Source organism: Artibeus jamaicensis, unplaced genomic scaffold, assembly GCF_021234435.1.
Source record: "Artibeus jamaicensis isolate MK-2021 breed Jamaican fruit bat unplaced genomic scaffold, CSHL_Jam_final scaffold_1019, whole genome shotgun sequence".
NCBI classification, from domain to species: domain Eukaryota; kingdom Metazoa; phylum Chordata; class Mammalia; order Chiroptera; family Phyllostomidae; genus Artibeus; species Artibeus jamaicensis.
The window spans coordinates 34,214,421-34,237,377 of NW_026522025.1; the positions used below are offsets into that span (position 1 = coordinate 34,214,421).

Sequence of the window (22,957 nt, forward strand, 5' to 3'; positions counted from 1 at the left end):
AGCCCAGTAATGTGATCTTTCTACCTAGGAACTTGTCTGTGTTCTGGTTCCGTGGTTCCCAAGAACACAGCACTCTCTGCAAAACTCTTTACTCTTTTGACCATGAGTAATAAAAAAGACATGTATGCCACTAGTCATAAACAAATGTTATACATATTTATTCATCTTATTATTCAACTGTTTATTTATCCTATCAATCACCATGTACCCTGGGTTTTGCCATGCTTAAATGTTGTCATTTTTTTAAAGATTTTATTTATTTATCTTTACAGGGGAAGGGGGGAAGGAAAGAGGGAGAGAAACATCAATGTATGGTTGCCTTTCATGCGTCCCCTGCTGGGAACTGGCCTGCAGGGAACCGGCCTGCAACCCTGGTATGTGCCCTGACTGGAAATGTTGTCATTTTTGATCCTTAAGACTCAATAATGAATATTTCCTCAAGAAACAAGTAATTATATTTTTACATAATTAGAATTAGATTGAAGCTAAATTTAGAAAAGGACCATTGGTTTCTACTCTGAGTCTTAATCACTACCCACTAAAGAAATATTTATTTGCAGTATTTATTACTCCCTAAATAATATTACTTATTTTTATTTCTTTTATAATGTCTCCATAAAGTATAAACTGCATGAGGACAAGGTCCTTACTTTTTTCTGTTCACAAAACACAGAACAATGGCAGGTAGAGCATGAGAATTTAGCAAAGATGTAAATAATTGAAACTGAGTATTCCTTAATAAGTGTTCAAATAGATGTGTGAATAAATTAAGTACTTTGGAAGTCTTTTTCTTGTACGTCATCAATTCAGAGTGTTTTTAAGGGGTTAAAACAGATATTTCTATAGAAAAGCTGGCTTTTCCATTACACCCTACCATTGAGTTGGCTACATGTGCATTACTGGGTGGTATCTCTCCTAAAAAATATCATTTTTCCTCTGAACATGTGAAGTCACAGCTGGATGGAGCAGCTCAAAATCTCCAGTGGTGACATGTTAACATCCCCACAGAGGCACAGAGACTGTGCCACCCACGGTCACAAGTCAGGGGCCGCCACCAGAAAAGTTTCTGTTGTTCTGCCAGCCTAGAAATCACCTTAGAGACATTAGTCTAGTGTCTAAAAAACAAACTATTTATTTCCTCCAAACTTTGGAGTGTTAATAGAATTTTAACTGTTAGAAAACTCATTGACTTGTCAACCTTCAGTTTTTCCAGAAGATGGTTTTTAGTGCACTTTGTAACTAAGCACACTAGGAGGAAATATCCATAAAATTATGCAATGGTTCCTGTCTTCAGATGAGTTTTCCTTTTATATAAAAACAAATACAAGATGCCTGCTAAGTGTGCCTGGGCCAAAATGACATTTGAATCTGAATCCCGTGTGCCCCTACTTTGACAGAGACTGAACAGTGATCGACGTAAACATAATTTATTTACTAATCAGATCATAACAATAGAATAGGCTGTATAACAAACTCATAGAAGATTCATGTACTACAAGTTTCCTTATACGGATTTTACAGACATCAGCAGTTGTAGCTCCTGCTGAACCAAAACATGACCCTGACCACAAGAAACTGGGCAAGTGTCAATGACTCATATCAGAACCAGCAGAGATGCTGCCTGCGTGTCCTGTTCCCAGATATCAGCAGTGAAACTGTGGACAGAACAGTGAAACTACATGATGATGTACACAAGAGGTAGCACTGAAACCACCCAAAAGCAGAGCTGAGAAACTGCACTTCACCAGAAAGTGAGGTTCACCAGAAAGTGAACTGTTCCTTAGTTCCTTCTTACCACGGTTCCTGTTTGTTCTAGCCAGGATGCCTGAGATACTGAGATGGACTTTGACGCAAGAGTCTCCCACCTTCCTGAATAAAACCACTGGCACCTGAATAAAACCACTTTACATCAGCACCTGCCTCTTGAGTATTAGCTTTTAAAATAGCAGGCAGCTGGACCTGCATTCAGACGCAAGACTGTGATGTCTTTTCCATAACTGGTATCACTGACAACTTGTCAAAAGTCATCAAATTGCTTGAGCATTTCCATTTCCCCAGAACACAGGTACCAAGTAAATGGGCAGAGGTCCCCTTAGAGGAGGAATGGGAAAATTGTTATCATTATTCCTTGTTCCAGAGTTGCAGGGCTCTTTGCCTTGGGATGCTGGCACACTGATCTCAAACTAACAGCCTCTAGGACTGGGAGAAATAAATGTTTATTGTCTATGCCACTCAATACATGGCAATTTGCCATAGCAGCCTGAGCTAAGATAAACCACAATGCTCATTACTGTCATTGTACGTACTTGGTTTCTGATATTGAAGTGCCAACACCTGGCCTCCATGTGTGAAGATTTATCATCCCCTGCACTAGCTGCGGTATCCAGTCCTGCAATGGCACAGGTCCCTTCTGGCTCTTGCCTACAGCAAAGAGGCCACCACTGCACTTTTAAGATGATAGAATCCCTCTCACCAGTGCATATTCTTATGTTTAGTAGTTTAAATTTCACACCTTAAAAGTGTAGTTCAGAGATAGGCAAAAGAGGATAAGTTAGCAGGGCCCTCAAAGGGCAACATAAAAGTTTATATCTTAGTTTTGAAATAAATATAGAGGATCAAGACTCAAGGCTAAAACAAAAACAAGATGAGGATTCGAATTTTAGGTTTTGTAGTATTCTGATCTTGGAGCAGACTAATATCATTTCTAGAAACAATGAACAATTTCATCATCTAATAGCCAACTTCACATTTTCTTCTTATTATTTATATTAGTATTGCATTTTAATTTTTCTTTCTTTATTTTAAATTTTATTTAAAATGTTAACATAAGCTTTCTTTATAAAATTCAAAATCTACAACTTATAATGAAAAGCATGTATGTTTTCCAGCCCTGATCATATCAGTCCTATCCAGAGAAACCAATGTTGCTTGCTTCTAATGAATCATTACAGAAACATTCATGTCTATTTATGAATGCACACAATAATTACATTTATTTACATTAAACACATTATACAGGCTGTTTTGTACTTCATTTTTTTCTCTGTGTGACATATTTTGAAGATTGTTCTATGTTGGTACAAATAGAGTACCACCCCCAACTTATTTACTGGCTACATAATATTCCAGTACATGTACATGATAAATTTATTAAAGATTTTATTTATTTTAATTTTAGACAGGGGGAAGGGAAGAAGAAAGAGAGGGAGAAAAACATCAGTGTGTGGTTGCCCCTCATGCACCACCCCCCAACTGGGGACCTGGTCTGCAACCCAGGCATGTGCCCTGACTGGGAACCAAACCTCGATCCTCTGGTGCTTTTTTATATTTGCCTCCCCAGGGTAAAATGTTGTCTCTAGATAATGCTGCTCCTCCCCCGTCACCTGCTGGCTGTAACTTTAGCCAAGTCATTTTAATCTGTCTCTGCCTCTCAGTTCAGAGGTGTATATACAAAAAAATAAGCCAGAGCATATATCTACATTTTATAATTTCATTAAATGAAGAACTAGATCTTTTTAAATAGTGAGCTCACTCTTGTCATAATATTACCAACAGATTTAGCAAACAATATTTGAATGATCTCCTTGATAATTATATTCAAGGTTTCTGAAATAAAGTGACTGTCCTTTTCAGTTTTAATCATATTTCTCAACTGATTTATCTCTGCATTCATCTCTTCAGATTTCTCTCTAGACTGTTCAGCAAGCAGATCTTCTTGTACCTAAAAAGAAGAAGAAGAAGAAGAAGAAGAAGAAGAAGAAGAAGAAAAAGAAGAAGAAGAAGAAAAGAGAAAACTTTTTAAATCCCCATTTTTTCCCAAAAATACATTTTGTATTAAAGTGTTTGGTCAAATTATCTCTCTTTTGGTCCTAAAAGTGTTCTCTCAACTAAATCAAAGATAATTTTTTTATCAAGAACTAGCTCTTGCCTCAAACCTGAACGTTGAGAGGAAGCAGAATTTATAGCTTCATCAATATTCCTACAACCATTAGGGATTTGCTAGAATGCTAACCCTGACATGAGGACACATGTAGTATGTTCTGGTCAAATAACGACAGTTGAGATTTAGCCTTTATCTGCTTGGATTAATTTTTAGTCTCACTTGAGATGTGTTATGGTCACTGAAATTGGAGAAGTAATGGGAACTTACACATTGTTCTAGAAATTTGCTATAATCATGTCCAGAGAGACAATGAGAGAATTCCCCCTAAGCTACATGATAACCTGGGAGGACCACAAGAGAAAATAATAAAGCAAATTTGGAAGCAGTTCCTTCCCTGTGTTTTGAAGTCTGGACACTTCTGATAGCTTATTGTCACCATAGAATCCCACAGAGCCTGATAATTGGCAGTGATCTTGATAAAGCAAAGCAGTTACTGGTTCCAATAAACACACTGTTTGAAAGGCCTATTTAAACAGGCATCATAAGATCATTTCAAAATCTCCAAAAATAACAGCTCAAATTCTATTTGTATTCTCCAAGGGAAATGGAGGGACCATGCCCATTCTAAAGTCTCAAGAGTCAAAATATAGTATAAAATTCAAAATGCTCTTAACAAAAATTTAAAAGAAAGCTTTAAAAAATTCAAAATTTTAGTAAATCAGAAGTAGTAAATGTGCTACCTTCTATGATATTCCACCTTCTCCATCCCACCTGAGGGCCCAGGACAATGACCTTTGAGCATTACTGATCACGGCAGGACTTACCTTCAGTTTATGCTCCAACATCATATTCTGCTCTCTTATTGTGTTCTCTCTTTCTCGCTCCAGCTTCTCCTTCAGCTGAGCTATGTTTTCCTCGAGACTCCTCCTCTGGGCCTCCAGCTGTTGCTCCTCATCCTGCAGTTTCTGTTTCATCAGCTCCTGCTCCTTCTCAGCAGCCTGCTTCCTGGCCCGCTCCTCTGCCCCAGGGAGGTTTGAGAGAGGCAAGAAAATTCAGTGAAGTCTGATCTCTACCCTCCTGAGCTCAGAGACCAAACCAGAGGAGAGGTAGGAAATCTCTGAAATGTCCCCCTTGACCACACCATCAACAGCATAGTTCAGAATGTCATGGGAAAGGCCCTGACTGGCTGATGTCCCTGTGTTGTTCTCAGATTTTGAAGAATCTGTTACACACACACACACACACACACACACACACACACACACACACACAAGCTCCTTGTTTTGGGAAACCTGTCAAGGACACTGCAAGAAACTGCCCTGCCCCATACCTGCCATGGCCTTCTCCCCATCTGTGAGTGCTTTGTCTGCCTGCAGGATGGATTTCTCTATGGCCATCTGTGACTGCAGGAAGCTCTGGAGGACCTCATTCGCCTAGAGAAACCAGGAGGAGCAAAGAGCTTCGATTTCCACTGGGAAGAATAATGCACCAAGAACAAGTAAGTCCATGGACTTTTTCCTTCATGACTAAAACTGTATCGTGGGTCCACACACAGTGTCCAGGCTCCTTAGAGTGACCAGAGGTTCTCCATACCCCCTGCCTCCTGTCTCCCTCCTGTCTCTCTCCCAGTGCTCCTTCATTCCCACACTCTAGGTTCCAGCCTCTGAGAACCATGGTCAGTCCTACAGACCCACTGTCTGGTGCTTTTTTATCTATATTTGCTTCCCCAGGGTGGAATATCTCTAGTTAACACTGTTCCTCTCCTCTGCCACTTGCTGGCTGTAACTTTAGGCAAGTCATTTTAGCTTATCTCTGCCTCTCAGCTCAGATGTGTAAAATGTTCACAAAATGTATAGATATTTCTTCATTCTATCTGAAGGATTACATTTAAAAGTCTATGGAAAGAACTTAACACTAGGGTTATTATAATAATAACAGTTCAATGTATATTAGTTTTACTATAAATATCATTATTGCTTTTTAATATTATTACATGTTGCCATCACCTATGTAGCCAACTTTTCACGTTCATGAGTATTATAACGCTGTACAATTAATTATCTATTGGCTTCCTTTCTTACTTTTATCAGGTTTAAAGCCAAAGAGTCAGACTTGAAGTTGTAAATCATCAACATTTGGCACATTAAATGTCAAGTTGCTGAATGAAGAGATGAATAATTTCTGTGCTGCCTGTTGCAGAATTCAGAAATCCACCCTCATTTGAAATCTAATATTTCTACTCTACTTAGGAAGAAAGGCATCTAATAGGACTTAAAGACTAAAACAGTCATAATATCCCCAGGCTCTCATATTACCCAAAGCAAGGACTGTGCCCTCAGACTTTCAGGAGACCCTCCTGACTTTCATCTGTAGGACCCCCATGCTCCCATATTCCTCACCTTCACTCCTTTCCTGGGCACTTTGTAATAGTCCCCTTCAATCCTTTCCTTTGTTTCCAAGTAGAGCTTGTGACCCCCAGGAACAGAGAAAGTTCCTGCTGAAATACTTTCCACGAGGGCCACTGAAAGCTGATCAAGGGTAGCCTGGCAGTACTTAACAGATTCCTCTTCATTCTGCAGGATGAAGTCATCCTTCTTATCCTTTATGATTTCCTGCAAGGGAAGTATAGAGGGATGTCACCAGAAGAAAGAAACAAAAGAGAAAAAATTCCAAAGAATCTGGCAGAAAGACATCTGGATGTGGTCTTTGTGATCAAAGTTTTCTGTTCCTGAAAGACATGGAATAAATGTGAAACCATAACTCTTGATTTATTCACAAACATGAAAACTCTCTACAAGACTTGGAGAAGCATCTCAACCTCTCTGGGTCTCAGGTGTTTTGCCTGAAAAGTTGTAGTTGCATTATTTAATCTCCTTGAAGCTGTAGCATTCAGTGATTCTATGTTTAATGACACAATTATACAAAAGGAGCAACAGAAGGTGGAAAGGGCCTGGAACGAGGGTCTAATAAGAAAATTTTGGTACCTGGGAATGGAGATATGTTACAAAAAGTGACCAGTTTAGGAATGACCTTTGGGTCATCCCTAGGGTATTCTGGGCAGGCTTGAAATCCACACAAGTATTCACTTCAGGTGATATCTATGCTGATTAGGCACCAGGGATCAGAGAGTTTTGTGATAAAGTACATGAGCTTTGGGGGAATTACAGAAGTAATTCTCAAGAGTCATCTAAAACACTATTCCTCATGATAAATTCACACTACTTGATCCATGAGTGAGAGAGGAAAAATGGAGTCATTAAAAGCACTTATAGGCATCATTCTTCAAAGGGAATGGCCACAAAGGGTAAACAAGTACTAAGACAAATACCACAAGCTTCTTCTGGAACTCCCTCTGCTCATCCTTGAAGGACTTCTCCATGAAAATCGCAATTGCTTCCCTCTCACAGGCCGCGTGCAGGTCCAGCAGCTCCTGGAGCGTGTCTGTGGGGAACCTCACTCGCTGGGCCATCTGCTCGCTGTAGTGGTCGGCTGCCTTCTGCACAGCCGCTGAGTTCTCGATCTGGGCCAGAGTTGTCACTGCATTCTCCAAACAAGGCACTGCTCCACTGTTGATGGTGTTCACATAATTCACCACCAGAGTCTGTAGCCCTAATAAGCCAGGAAATTTAAGGGGAAATATCAAGTTATCGCTCAACAAATTGAAGTATATGAGACTATATTTCCGAATCACGCACATATGTACATCCTATTCCTTCTACTATCATCCCTTTCGTCTTCCTACTGACTATTCATTTGTATGGTTCTTCCAGACACAGGACTAAAAATTAAATATCTACCTTCATCTAACATATAAAAATTTATCTGGAGAACATAATTTCCTATTTAAAAATTAAAAGCAGCGACCACCAGGGACTGGACACCGGGGAGTCAGGTACGGAAACCGGGACACTCCAAACCCCTGTGACGGCCCTGGGCAGCAGAGGAGCCAGCTACAGGAGCCGGGACATTCCCAGCCCCTGTGCTGCTGCCATAGTAATGGGCCTGGGTGATTGAGGAGGCGGCTACTAGAGTCGGGACATTCAGCAGTGGTAGGTGACCAGAGCAGGGACCAGCGCGAGGACCAGCATGAGAGTACGTGGAGACGAAGAACATCAAGAAACTTCAAGGAGTCTGCACCACTGAACTTCACAAGGATCATACCACAAAAGTTCACACCATAAAACCAGGCTTGCAGAACAGATCAATTTTAGAAGCAGAGACTAACAAGAAGATTCTCAAACGATGGGAAGACAAAGAAACAATCCCCAAATGAAAGAAAAGGCAGAAACTTCAGAAAAAATGTTAGATGAAGTAGAGGCTAATCAACTATCAGATAGTGAATTCAAAGCACTGGTTATTACGAAGTTCAAAGAGCTCACAGTGAACTACCAGAAACTACCAGAAGATAAACAAAATAGACAAGCCTTTAAGTAGGCTCATCAAGAAGAGAGAAGACACAAATAAACACAATCAGAAATGAAAAGAGGAGAGATTACAACTGATACCACAGAAATAGAAGGGATTGTAAGAAATTACTATGAAGAACTGTATGCCAAGAAATTTGAAAACCTAGGGGAAATGGACACATTTCTGGAAAAATACAATCTTCCAAAACTCAATGAAAAAGAAGCAGAAAATCTAAACACACCAATAACAGCAAAAGAAATTGAAGCAGTAATCAAAAAACTCCCATCACACAAAAGCCCTGGACCAGATGGTTTCACAGGAGAATTCTACAAAGCATTTAAGGAAGAGCTAACCCCTATTCTCCACAGACTATTCCAAAAAATCCAGAAGGATGGAAAACTCCCAAATTCTTTTTATGAAGCCAGCATCATCTTAATTCCAAAACCAGATAGAGACACAACAAAGAAAGAAAACTTCAGGCCAATATCGCTGATGAACATAGATGCTAAAATCCTCAACAAAATATTAGCAAATCGCATCCAACAATATATCAAAAAGATCATACACCACGACCAAGTGGGATTTATCCCAGGAATGCAAGGATGGTTCAATATTCGCAAATCAATCAGTAAATGTAATACATCACATAAACAAAAGCAAAGACAAAAATCACATGATCATATCAATAGATGTGGAAAAAGCTTTCGATAAGGTACAACACCCATTTATGATAAAAACACTCAGCAAAGTGGGAATACAGGGAGCATTTCTCAAAATAATAAAGGCCATATATGAGAGACCTACAGCCAATATCATACTCAATGGGCAAAAACTAAAAGCTTTTCCACTAAGATCAGGAACAAGACAAGGATGCCCACTTTCACCACTTCTATTCAATATAGTATTGGAAGTTTTAGCCACAGCGATCAGGCAAGAAAAGGAAATAAAAGGCATCCAAATAAGAAAGGAGGAAGCAAAACTGTCACTGTTTGCAGATGACATGATAGTGTACATGGAAAATCCTATAGACTCTACCCAAAAACTGCTCGAACTAATTAATGAATTTGGCAAAACAGCAGTTTACAAGGTCAATATCCAGAAATCAAAGGCATTTTTGTATACCAACAATGAATCAGCAGAAGCAGAGATCAAGAAAAAAATCCCATTCGATATAGCAAAAAGAAAAATAAAATATCTGGGAATAAACCTAACTAAGGAGGTAAAAAACCTGTATGCAGAAAACTGCACAGCCCTGAAGAAAGAAATCAAGGAAGACACAAACAAATGGAAACATATACCTTGCTCATGGATTGGAAGAATTAACATCATCAAAATGTCCATACTACCCAAAGCAATATACAGATTCAATGCAATACCTATTAAAGTACCAATGGCATATTTCACAGACATAGAACAAACACTTCAAAAATTTATATGGAACCATAAACAAGCCCGAATAGCAGCTGCTCTTTTGAGAAAGAAGAACAAAGTAGGATGGATCACAATACCTGATATCAAACTGTATTACAAGGCCACTGTAATCAAAACAGCCTGGTACTGGCATAAAAACAGGCACATAGGCCAATGGAACAGAACAGAGAGCCCAGAAATCAACCCAACTCTCTACAGTCAATTAATATTCGACAAAGGGGGCAGTAACATAAAATGGAGTAAAGATAGCCTCTGCAACAAATGGTGTTGGGAGAACTGGACAGCTACGTGCAAAAAAATGAAACTTGAGCACAGACTGACACCATACACCAAAATAAATTCGAGGTGGATAAAAGACTTAAATGTAAACCGTCACACCATTAAAGTCCTAGAGGAGAACATCGGCAAGAAAATCTCAGATATTTCATGCAGCAACTTTTTTACTGATATGTCCCCTAGAGCAAGGAATATAAAGGAAAGAATAAACAAATGGGATCTCATCAAAATAAAAAGCTTCTGCGTGGCGAAAGAAAACAGTATTAAATTAGCAAGACAACCAACTGTATGGGAAAACATATTTGCCAATGATACCTCAGACAAAGGTTTAATCTCCAAAATATACAAAGAACTGACACGACTCCACTCTAAGAAGACACCAAACCCAATTAAAAAATGGGAAAAGGACTTGAACAAACACTTCTCCAAGGAAGACATACAGAACATTCAGAGACACATGAAGAGATGCTCAATATCGTTAGGTATCAGAGAGATGCAAATTAAAATCACAATGAGATACCACTTTACACCAGTCAGGATGGCTATCATAAACAAAGCAACAAACAACAAATGTTGGAGAGGTTGTGGGGAAAAGGGGTCCTTAGTCCACTGTTGGTGAGATTGCAGACTGGTACAACCATTATGGAAAACAGTATAGAATTTTCTCAGAAAAATAAAAATCGACCTGCCTTTTGACCCAGCAATTCCACTGCTGGGATTACATCCTAAGAATCCTAAAACATCAATATCAAAGAACCTATGCACCACAATGTTCATAGCAGCACAATTTACAATAGCCAAGAGTTGGAAGCAACCTAGGTGCCCATCAGTAAACGAATGGATCAAAAAATTGTGGTACATATACACAATGGAATTCTATGCAGCAGAGAAAGAAGGAGCTACTACTCTTTGCAACAACATGGATGGAACTGGAAAGCATTATGCTGAGTGAAATAGGCCAGGTGCTGAAAGACAAATACCATATGATCTCACCTTTAACAGGAAGCTAAACAACAAAACAAACAAGCAAGCAGGAAAAAAAAACAAAGACACTGAAATAGAGAACAAGGGGACAGTGACCAGAGGGGAGAAGGAGGGGAAGTTAAGGGGAAAAAGGGGGAGGGATTTGGAGGAACAAATAGGAAGGACACAGGGATGAGAACTAAGGGGGGTGGAAATGGGAGGGAGGTGGGGAGCAAGGGGCGGGGGAGGCTTGGATGGGAGAAATAGACAAAAAACTGTACTTGAAAAATAACTAAATAAAATTAATTAAAAAAAATTAAAAGCAAAATTGTTTACACAGGTAGATAGATAGGGCCAGGTAAATGAGATTATATTTATGCCTAATTAAAAACTTCCCATGGATTTTCAGGGTTGTCTATTTATTCTTGGCTGGCTCTACACACCCCAAATATATTCTATATTCTCCTAACAAATCACATTTTTAATAAAGGACTTCCCTTGAGAAAATAGTACATTCTATTTTTTTATACACAGTTAGTGATTTCTTATCAGTAGAAGATTTTTTCAGAAATATGGAAACCACAGATATCACTAATAATGCTTGTAATTTTTTAGAGAAATTTGTTAGTGCTAAAAAGTGTGATAATTATAAAATATATACATATCTTTATAAAATACTAATGTCTATATGGCTGCAATTCTATGTAGAACCAAACAAAAATACTAGGAAACACATCATAATTTATTAAACATATAATAAATTATGTTAGACCCCACAGATTATGAAAAGACTCACGTTTCCCAGTGACCACGATTCCCTCTCTGAGGGTTTTGGTTCTTGACTGAGTATAGATGTAAGAGCAGAAATTCTTTGTTTGTTCCTGGAATTTAGGATCCAGTTCATTTTCTGGAACATTCTCAATATTGGCTAGAAGTTCTTTGTCCTTTGTTGGCTGATCAAAGACAAAGCACTTCCGTTTTAGAAAGAAATGCCGGATACACTTTCTGGGAAGATTGGCTATTTGCACTTTGGGATTTCTTCCTGAGGGTAAAAAGACCAGAGATTATAGTAGGAACAGTCCCAGAGCAAGAAACCTGTAACTGCTGAAACCTTGTTTTCCAAAATGCAGCCTTTTGTTTTGATTTTTTTCCTCTTTGACTCAAAATGGCCTCCCCCATTATCCCAATTCATTCACCTCCCTTTCCCTTACTCAATCATTAATCCCTCAGGACAATGAGGTTCTGGTCATTATCTGGTAGTATTAGGAACAAAGTCCTGGCTCTATTGACTGTAGATGCAGAGTTCTCAATCAAACTAAAGACAAAATCTTGACCTCAGTTGTGCTTTACTCCAGACCTAAGAAAGTGGAAGGACCCCACAGAACAAATCCTGGTTTAGTTGGACAGATCAACTTCACAGCCAACATCAGGACCAGATGCAATGATGAATTACACCCTAATCCAGCTAGCACCAACCAGTCAGTAGAGACCACAATCCTAACTTTAGCCACCATGACAATGAATTTTTTCCCTATGTAACCCATTCACTAGAAGCCATCAGGGAGCCACGTCTTTGAGTATGAGCTACTTATGTCTCTGGGCATGACACTATCTTCTTAATAAATCTCTACTTTCCTAGTGATAAACTTCTGTTTGTGTCTCATTAGGCTTTGATGCATGCAGGTAGATGGACCCATTCTTCCTGGGAACAAACCTCAAGATGACAGGGGTTTTTGTACCTTCATCATCTTCTATGTTTATAACTCTGTTAGCATAAACATACAATGCTTCTCTGAATATCAAACTTATACCAATGATACAAATCTGGTAGAAATTTGGGGAGAGATCTAACCGAGCTAAAAAATTAAAAGTATATGGCTAATTTCTGCAGCCTTGAACACGATAATTTGCTATCACATATTTATTGAATAAATGACTAACGGAATAAAAGGTGGAACATAAAGTTTTGTTCTACTTGATCCCATGTGGAAATTGAGCTGTGGGGCCAGAACAAAGAGCCACAAACAAGGAATAATGGAACAATATTAGAAACAACACCTTGATTATTTGAGGAACACTGTTTTGATGCAAAAAATAATGTGTACAGGATTAGCTTTTTTTTTTAAGCAAAAACTTCTGAAAGGTAAGTACATCTAAAATGTCACTTTAAGATGTCACCACTAATCTCTAAGCTCTTTAAGTAAAGACTATATTTAATTTGAAGGTGATCTTTTGTCCAGCCAGTTTCTCACTGAGTGTTTTGGGAAAGCAAAAATGGAAATGTGAAGATAAGAATGAATGAATCAGAACTGATATTTCTTTCAAGGTTTCATCAGATACATATCTGGGTAAAGGAAAGCAATTAAAATACATGATTGTTTTGAAATTATAGCATGGGTGAAAATGTTGAAATCAATAGAAATCTATGGTACAGGAAATGAAATGAATGTTTTGATAATTATTAGAAATAATGCAAATGCATTGATCAAAAAGATATATACTTCTTCAGGTTCATTTAAAACATAAAGTGATGTTTGTAGATGACTTAGCTATATAGTCAATAAAAAGAAGTATCCCTATTTCAAAAGAAAAAAATATGTAATTGTTTGAAAGATGGTTTTTGCTGGATAGGCTTTTTGACTTCTTCCATGATTGTATTGTTGACCCATTTGTTGCTCTCCTTGGTCAAATATTAATTGACCATATAAATGTGGGTTTATTTCTGGGCTCTGCATCCTGTTCCATTGATCCAAATGTCTGTTTGTGTTTTTTTTTTGTCAGTACCATGTTGCTTAGATTACTATGGACTTGCAGTATAGTTTGATATTAGATATTGTTCTTCCTCCATACTGTGAGGCTATTTAAGGTATTTTGAGGATCTGTATAAATTTTTGGAATATTTGTTCTAGTTCTGTGAGGCGTGCCATTTGTATTTCCAAAAATATTTAATTAAACCTACAGATTGCATTGGGTAGTATGGACATTTTAATTATATTAATTCTTCCTATTTATGAGCAAGGTATAAGATTCCATTTATTTGTATATTCTTGAATCTTTCTTCAGTGCCTCTATATCATTTCTATCCACTGTAATCTTTATTTTTTAATTTAATTTATTGAGGTGAAATTGGTTTGCAAAACCACGTAGGTCTCAGGTGTAAAACCCAATAAAACATCATCTTCCTGCTGCATCATGCACACATCACCCCAAGCAAAGTATTTTTCCATCCCCATTGTCCCACCTATTCCCTACCTGTCTTTCCCTCTGGCTATCAACACACTGTTGTTTGTGTCTATGTGAGGTGTGACCCCATCATTACCACTGTGCTGAGAGATTTTATCATAAATCAGTGCTAGATTTTATCAACTGCATTTTCTGCATCTATTGATATAATCATGTGATTTTTACCCTTCATTTTTATGTGGTATATCACATTTTTTGCAAATATTATAACAACCTTGCATTCTCAGGATAAATCCCACTTGATCATGTTATATGATATTGTTCATGTATTGCTGGGTCCAGTTTGCTAATATTTTGTTGAGGATTTCTATGTTCATCAGAAATATTGGCCCAAAATTTTCTTTCTTTGTTGTATATTTATTTGGCTTTAGAATTAAAATAATACTGGACTCATGAGAAGCACTTGGAAATCATTTTTTCTCTTAAATTTTTTTATAATAGTTTGAAAAGAATAGCTGTTAGTTGTTTTTTTTTTAATGTTTGGTAGCATTCTCCTGGATAGCCATCTGGTCTGGGTCTTTTGTTAGCTGGGAGTATTTTTATTGCTGCTTTGATTTCATTAGTTATAATTGGTCTATTCAGGTTTTCCAATTTTCCTGACTTGGTTTTGGAAGATTGTATGTTCCTAGGAAGATTTCCATTTCACCCAGGTTGTCCAATTCATTGGCATATAATTATTCATAATATTTTCATATAATCATTTATATTCCTATGGTGTCATTTGTCACTTCTCTTCCTTAATTTCTAATTTTAATTTTTAGGTCTTCTTTTTTTTTTGATAAGTCTAGTTAAAAAGGTTCATCGATCTTGTTTATCTTTTTCAAAGAACCAGCTCTTGATATTACTGATATTTGTTTGTCTCTGTGACATTTATTTCCACTGTAGTCTTTATTATTTCCTTCTTTTTACTTACTCTAGGCTTTGTTTATTGTTCTTCTCTAATCTTTATTATTTCCTTCCTGCTCATCACTTTGGAATCTATTTGTTGTTCTTGGTATAAGGTCAGATTGTGTACTTGAGATTTCTCTTGCTTTTTAAGGTAGGCTTGTATTGTCATGAATTTCTTTTTCAGAGCTGCTTTTCAGTGTCTTATAAATTTCTGGTTATTGAAGAGAGAGGGTGGAACCAAGGGAGGGAAGTGGGCTTGGCTGGAGTAGGGGGTGGTAGGGAGAAAATGCAGATAACTATAATTGAACAATTATAAAGTAATTAAAAGAATTTTTTGGTTATTGTATGTTCACTTTTATTTGTCTCAAGGTAACTTTTGATTTCTTCTCTGATTGTATTGTTGATCCATTTATTGTTCAGTAACATGTTCTTTAGCTTCAATATGTGTTTGTGTATTTCAGATTTTATCTTGTACTTGATTTCTAGTCTCATATCATTGTGGTGGGAGAAAACAATTGATATGATTTCAATCTTCTTAAAATTACCCAGACTTGTTTTGCTTCCAAAAATGAAATTCACCCTAGAAAATCTATCCATCGATGTCAATTGGGTGTTAAAATCCCCTACCATGACTGACTGTATTATGGTTCATCTCTTCATTTATGTCCATCAAAATTTGCTTTATACATTCAGGTGCTACTATGTTGGTATATAAATGTTTACTAGGCTTATATCCTCTTGTTGGGTTGATTTGCTTATCATTATGTAATGTTCTTCTTTATTTTTATTATATAGTGTCTACTTTATGTGAACTGAAACTCCAGTTCATAGAGCTTTTCAGCTCACCTCCCAGGCACCATTTCTACAGATTTCATCTAGTTTAAAACACAAGTGCAACTCCAGAGATGACAGTGTTTTAGTACCTCCCACCTTGTATTGCGCTGTCTACTGCCTAGTCATGCTCTCTCACCTGGAATCAGCTTCAAGGCATTCTCCAGGTACTCATCTTCTGTGACAGGGTGACCATTTAACTTCAGCTCCAGGGTGAAATCCCGTATGGTCCAGACAAAGTCTGGAAAGAAACTCACAAACTCCATGGAATCATCTCCTCCATCTGGTGTAGGGGAGGACTTTGCCCTGATGAGTTCTGTCAGCTCTGTCACATAACTAGGACCTGGTTAAGGAAAAGAAACTTCCTACCCAGAATTCCCACATTTCTCTAAAAGAAAAAATATATGGTAAAACTCTCTGGCTCTGGTTCCTTCTGGTCCACCAAAGGCAACTAAGTGAAAGGGAAGGAGAAGCTGATGGATCTCCATCCCCCAGACCCCGGGACCCATGGTGGAGTGGTCCCTGGAAGGATACTGCAGCTCCTCCAGGGCCTGGTGGTTGATGGTGCCCATGCTGTTGTAGACGAACACGCTGCTCAGAAGCACAGCCAGGGCAAAGATCCACGAGTCATTCTTAGGGTCACCCTAGGAAGCATATTAGGGCAAGACATTTCAGAGTTTACCATGTAAAAAAAAAAGAGTTTACCATGTAGAAATTTGTTCAGACACTAAGTCTATCAGCCTTCCATTTTTATTTCAGCTAATGCACTAAGCATGCAAAGAAGTAAGTTTAAAGACAGGGATAAATACCCATATTAGCTTTGACTAATTCAATTAAATTTCTTGTCACTGTGATTTTTCACATATAAAAGAATTCTATCTTTACAGGGCTTTCATTTTATCCAATTGAATGTCAAAAATAATTTATAGAAAAACTAGTATGGTTCCTGGTGTGCAATTAGGAATTCAATGTTAGATGTTAGCACATATTCATTCTCCATATGTTTGTTCATCATAGGCCATATAAAATTCACCATAGCTGGCACGACCAAGGATTCAACTTATATGCAATTAAATTCAACAAATGTTTGTAGGAGCTATTGAGTGTTTCCCACTGTGCTTAATTTCTAAAGGCAATGTTTAAAATGATGTTACTTTGAAGATGATTCCTTTAAGGCAGTGACAAACATTATATTGAATACAACAATGATGAAAATATTTATAAGAGGCCTACATCTTAGTAATGCATATAAGCAGTGGATCCTATAGCTATAATATTAATTAAAAGTTTAGATATTTATCAAGAAAAAAACAGAGCTATAAACATTGGGATAAAAATTACATATTATAAAGTTTTACTCAAAGTCTTAGTTGAGTGTGAAAGAATTGGTAGCATGTAGACTTGAAAAAATGAAGGTAATCCTGGAAGTAGAGGGACTCACAGAAGTGAAATTAGAAATCGTCAAATACACAGGTCTTTGGAATAAAATTATAGTTATTTGATTTGATTGGAGCAAAGGGTAGGTCAAGAAATTAAGGCAAATAGTGAACCTGGTACAGCCAGAGGAATGGCCTTAATGTCCATGACAATTTATTTGTATGGATTATAGCCAGCTGTGTCTCAATAATGATCTGATCAAGACATTATTTATCTTATGAACAATGTCAAGCCATTCCCTAGAGAAACTATATAAACTGGGACATATACCTAGGAGACTCAATATGAGAGTTTGGGGTGGCTGGGGGCAGCAGGGGGATAGCTACTTAATTTATTTATCTCCCTGACCTCAATTTTTTACAGTAATCATGTAAGATAAGAAGAAATAGCACTTACAACAAACAATAAATTACTTAGATAGCAAGATTATACCATTCTTTGATATGTAGATTTTAAAATAAATACAGAATTTTCAACTCTTCTTTGGATAGAAATAGAGTGTCATGCAAACTTACGTACTATTCCCAAATAAGGCTCCAAGTAAGGCAGAAAAGAAGAAATCATTCATCTCACCCACTCACAGAAAATTTAAATATTATTTAAAAAACAACTTTTAATGATGTTGTGGGACAAACATGTATTTATTTAGAATCACTGCCTTCAGAGATGTCTCAAAACCTTACAGAATGATCTATGAGTACTTAATGAACCTCACCATAGGGTTGTAGAGTCTTTGAGGGCATGGCCTTTACTTTGGACACTAATATCTGCAGTACTAATCCAGATGCTGGGGAATTATGTGCTCAGAACTGTATATTAAACTGAATAGAACCAGAAATTAAAAAGGCTTACTCACTCTACCATGACCACTTACTGGGAAGAGAGGATCTAATAAGCCAAAATTTGCCTTATATATGTAGTTAGATTTCTAGATTTCAAAATAAATCACAGCTGTGAAATTATAAAGAATCATAAAACATTAAGGAGAAAATTCAGATTTAAAATACTTTTACTGAGACTCTCTGCCTTACCTTTTCCACATCACCCAAGCCCTCAGTGTCCAGAAGGACCAGAGTGTGGTTAGGCTTGGAGGGGTGGGGCACACACCACATCCAGATGCCCTTGGTTTCAGACTGTACTGTAGAGCCCAGAGGGAAACCTGCAATGGATGCATGAAAAGCAACATAAAATGAAAGCAGAAAATCTAAGAAGCCAAAGGCTACAAAGTCAGATTTGTTGGAATGTAAGTACCCCAGAATTCATTCTCTACTTCATAAAAATGCCCTACTGTGTGTGTCATTTATTCCCAGTAGAACGGAGTATAAAGTGTAAGAATAATGCGAAGTAAGGACTCAATATGGAGGAAAAGAGGCATCACTGAACCACAAATAATGAAGGTAACTGATTGACTATGACAATATTTTGAAAGACTGCTAAAATTCAAAGCCAAATGCAAGTGAATTAAAGAGAAACCTGGGAATAGAATAAATGGGAAAAATTAAACTAATATTTTTTGCCAGACAAAGTGATAAAAAAAAAGTGTAGGGGATTGGTAGCCTCAATAGTATATAAATTCTTGAAGAATTTTTGAGATAATAGGTATTCAAACATTTTTATATGTTGATGAAAATATTTCATAAAGAAAGCAAAATATGTTATAAGAGAGAAAAAGGAGACACAATTGAAAGGGTACAGTGTTTGAGTACATTACACAGATGATGTTTTATAGAATTGTACATGTGAAACCTATGTAATTTTATTAACCAATGCCGCCCCCAATAAATTCGATTTTAAAAATAAAAAAAGTACAGTGCTCAAACAAGTAATAAATTTAAAAAGTAAAACATTACAAGTAAAAAGGGTAGAATCTACGCATTAGTATGGTAAATTTTCCTTAACAGAATAAAATAAAGAATATGGTAACAGAATACAATAAGATAATAATTTAATGGTAAGAATTAGAAATAGAAGACTGTTTTACTGAGAGGAGTTTAGTTACCCATGTAACCAGGGAAGAAAACTAATAAGCTGTGCACCCCAGCTTTTGACTCTGATACAGAGTAAAAAAAAATGTCCTCAAGAACCTGTGCACCCCAATGTTCTAGCACCACAATTTACAATAGCCAAGTGCTGGAAGCAACCTAGGTGTCCATCAGTAAACGAATGGGTCAAAAAACTCTGGTAAATTTACAGGATGGAATACTATGCAGCAGAAAGAAAGTAGGAGCTCCTACCCTTTACAACAGCATGGCTGGAACTGGAGAGCATTATGCTGAGTGAAATAAGCCAGGTGGTAAAAGACAAATACCACATGATCTCACCTTTAACTGGAACATAATCAACAAGAGAAAAAAGCAAGCAAAGTATAACCAGAGACACTGAAAGTAAGAACTATCTGACAGTAACCAGAGGGGAGGTGGGAGGGAATAATGGGGTGAAGAGTTTTCAGGAACTACTATAAAGGAAACGTGGACAAAACCAAGGGGCAGGATGGAAGCAAGGAAGAAAGGGGGATTTGTTTAAGGTGGGGGTGGAGCAGTGGGAGGAAAATGCAGACAACTGTAAAATAAAAAAAAAAAATTTAAAAACTCCACTGCCCGAGGACAGCACTCACCATGGTTCTGGCCTGCAAGACAGTTCATCAAGTAGGATTTGCCTGTGCGATACAGTCCCACAATGGCCACGACCACCACTGGCTGAGAAATCTGGTCAAGAATCTGTAGAGCTTCCTGATTCACTGAGAGCCGCTCACTGATGTTTTCCACCAGACAAATGGGGGCTGTCATGTTGGATCCAGATGCCATGGCAACCTGCCAACCTGGAAGAACATCCCAGTTGAAAAAAGATTATACTGTTACTCTCCATGCAGTGTTTATACAAAGCATCCATCGCCTTAGGCTGTGTGTGTTTTCTGCTTTGTTTCTGTCACAGTAAGCATCAGCTAAGCCCCACAATGAAAGATTCATTGATTTTTGGTTCTGCCCTCACAGTGACTCTCTGCAAGGGCCAAACTGCTCCCAATGCCGTGAGGATCTCAGATTGAATGTTATTGTTGGCACTGGGCAGCCAGTTCTTATAAAGCACTAGAGTGGCCCTACCCAATGTGAGGGTCATCCTCACTGAGAAGCAGGCCATCACCTCATGGGAACATCCTCTCATCACACTTAAGACTTAACCAGCTGCAAAGGAGGCAACGAGGCTGATGCTGAGGGAGGACCTGGCTCTAGGATGACCTAATCCTGCACCCTCTGTGTACCATTAAAAATATCTATGTGAAAATATTAAGCGGGTCTGCATAATTCCTGAACATGTCTACCATAGGACTTTGTTAGGAAGAAGAAAGTACCACTTTTCCAGGGAGTGCTGTGCTGGTCCTTCCCAATTTTCAGAACATATCAAGAATGAAGCTGAATTGAGAGGTGTCCTAATCAAGTTTTGAGCTGAGTAGTGGTTAACAGCCTAGTCCAGGGACAGCATACTTATTTCCCAACTTTTAAGGATGAGACTAGGACTGGAAATGAGGCCACAGTCTTTATGCAGACCATTCGTGTCTGGCCTTTCTGTCTTTCTTTCTTTGTCCGATAAATAAAGGCAATCCAGAGCTCCCTGAGCCAAGTCTGCTCTTGTTTAAAAAATAAATGATATTAAAAATTAAAAATTTTAAACTGTGTAGGTGATTAATCTAATGTAGAGTCACGATTGAGAGCCATAAGTCCATCATAATGTACACTATAATGAGGAATATTAAGCTCATGGATGAAGAAACTGCTTCCATTGCCCCTATCACACCCCATTAAAGAGCCAGGAGACAACCCTAATCTTTCATCTCTCCATGCGCCCACCTTTTCCACTCCACTTGCAGCTGTCCTGGCTGTGTGACATGCTGTGAGGCTGTCACCTCACAGCTACCTCTGCTCCAAATGGAGGAGCTGGTCTTTCCCAGAACTAAAGCCACAACTGAAGCCTGCAGCCCAGGCAACGAGGCTACAGGTGCCCTCACCACTCCATTCCTCAGAGACCATGTTGACTCAGAAGTTGAGGGGTTTAAGCTCAAGACCAAGCTGCAGGCAAAAGAAAGTTGATACGTCAGCATTTCTGCCAGGTCAGTGTGTCCAAGCAGTTGTTTCCCACCCTGCTTGCTCCCTTTCCTGCTCCCACTTTCCTGTTGCTAGTGTATGGAAATGAAAACAAACTGAGAAATACTGCGTTTACAAAGGAAACAGAAACAACTGAACCTAAAAACAAAAGTAATTGAGGTAATTTGTTTGGTAGGGATCACACATTTGGAAACTGCAGGATAAAAAAAGGCTTAGACCTTACAGTTATTTTTAACAGGTGATTAAAATATTTCAGAAGGAATTAATTTCATCTAAATACCACTTTATAGAATCTTTGGAGTACTAAATATGGTTAATAATAAAGAGTGTTTTAATGTTTAGATTGTATGTTGAAGACCATTTTTCTCCCCGTTTCTCCAATGTCCAGCAGGTGCCAGTCATCAAGAGAAGGGACGTGGAGGAAGTGACCCTAACCCGCACCTCTGCAAGGGGGCTACAGTCTAGTCCCTCAGTCCAAGAAAGGACTTCAACCCCTTCTGCAGATGTGGCAGGGCTCTGCGTGCAGCCGGAGCAGCGCATCCTGCGGTCACGGAGACGCTAAGCTTCCCAGAGCAAACAGCTTCCCCATCCCCACCCCATCCCCCACCCCCGCCCCGCGTTCCCCAACCCCCCAATCCTGCCACCAGCTGAGACCCTGCATCTACAGTGTGGGAAGTGCTCTTGGCCACGCGTTGTTGTTTAAGAAACACGAGCGTGGAAGATCAAGTTTCAGATCGAACTTACGTGGCGCAGGAGCTACAGGAAGAAAAGTTTTCAACTGTCCTCGCTACTCCAGCGCCTGGGTCCTCCAGGTACCGACTGTTCTTTTTAGCAGCTTAAAATAGAGCCAGATGTTAGAGCCAAGAGGTCATGAGAGAGGCTAAAGAAAACTGAAAGCGAAACGTGCGAAGGGAAAATGCACCTCCGGTGGTTTTAAATGTTAAGGGTTTTCCTTTTTGTTAGCGGAGGCTAGAGTGTCCAGTGTGGGAGAGAAACGAGGACCTCTTTCCTCCACAGCCTGCCTCTGAATCCGGAGCTGGTTGGCTTGGGTTCCCTGGATGAGCACAGAGCCCAGGTTGAATGTGAGCCCCTAACAGCAGGCTGGCAGATGTCAACAGCCTACTTCTCAGGGGTACTTTTGGGGGCAATCTGGGTGTTTGTTTAATTAGAGTATTTCATTTCTTTCTTCATTTTAAACTCTCTTGTTATTAACATGTCGTTTTTATTAAATAGTGGGTGTATGAAACTCCAAATTTTACAGTCTAGTGATAACCACTATTATTTTTATAGCATATTCTTCCACTTACCAATTTTTGTGGTGGCTCTATGGGGCATACCAAGGGTCTGGGGTTTATATATTTTGTGTGTTTGTTTCAACTATGTAAAATAATGTAAAAATACAAATTCAAAAGTGAATATTCAAAATGAACAAAGAAATCATAACAATCAACAAAGTTTTGTTATATCATTTTTTATTTTTCAATTACAGTCAATATACAAT

The 22,957-nt window shown here is 38.3% G+C and overlaps 1 protein-coding gene across 3 annotated transcripts in view; it reads right to left on the minus strand.

Moving 5' to 3' along the window:
- Nucleotides 1–1,411: 1,411 nt before the first annotated feature.
- LOC119056101 (guanylate-binding protein 6-like) overlaps nucleotides 1,412–22,957 on the minus strand; it is a 55,529-nt gene continuing 33,983 nt past the window's right edge. Inside the window, exons 1-12 of one of the 3 annotated variants that reach the window (XM_037154427.2) lie at nucleotides 22,379–22,469; nucleotides 22,201–22,291; nucleotides 19,974–20,177; nucleotides 18,391–18,518; nucleotides 16,457–16,566; nucleotides 16,062–16,258; nucleotides 11,757–12,002; nucleotides 7,212–7,492; nucleotides 6,283–6,495; nucleotides 5,214–5,316; nucleotides 4,708–4,901; nucleotides 1,412–3,721 (exon numbers count right to left, since the gene is read on the minus strand). In XM_037154427.2, coding sequence (XP_037010322.2) covers nucleotides 3,506–3,721; nucleotides 4,708–4,901; nucleotides 5,214–5,316; nucleotides 6,283–6,495; nucleotides 7,212–7,492; nucleotides 11,757–12,002; nucleotides 16,062–16,258; nucleotides 16,457–16,566; nucleotides 18,391–18,518; nucleotides 19,974–20,163 — 1,878 coding nt within the window. In that variant the 5' untranslated portion in view covers nucleotides 20,164–20,177; nucleotides 22,201–22,291; nucleotides 22,379–22,469 and the 3' untranslated portion in view covers nucleotides 1,412–3,505. Of the gene's footprint in view, nucleotides 3,722–4,707; nucleotides 4,902–5,213; nucleotides 5,317–6,282; nucleotides 6,496–7,211; nucleotides 7,493–11,756; nucleotides 12,003–16,061; nucleotides 16,259–16,456; nucleotides 16,567–18,390; nucleotides 18,519–19,973; nucleotides 20,178–22,200; nucleotides 22,355–22,378; nucleotides 22,470–22,957 lie in introns of those variants that run through there. The other 2 variants (XM_053655634.1, XM_053655636.1) reach the window with 2 other exon arrangements.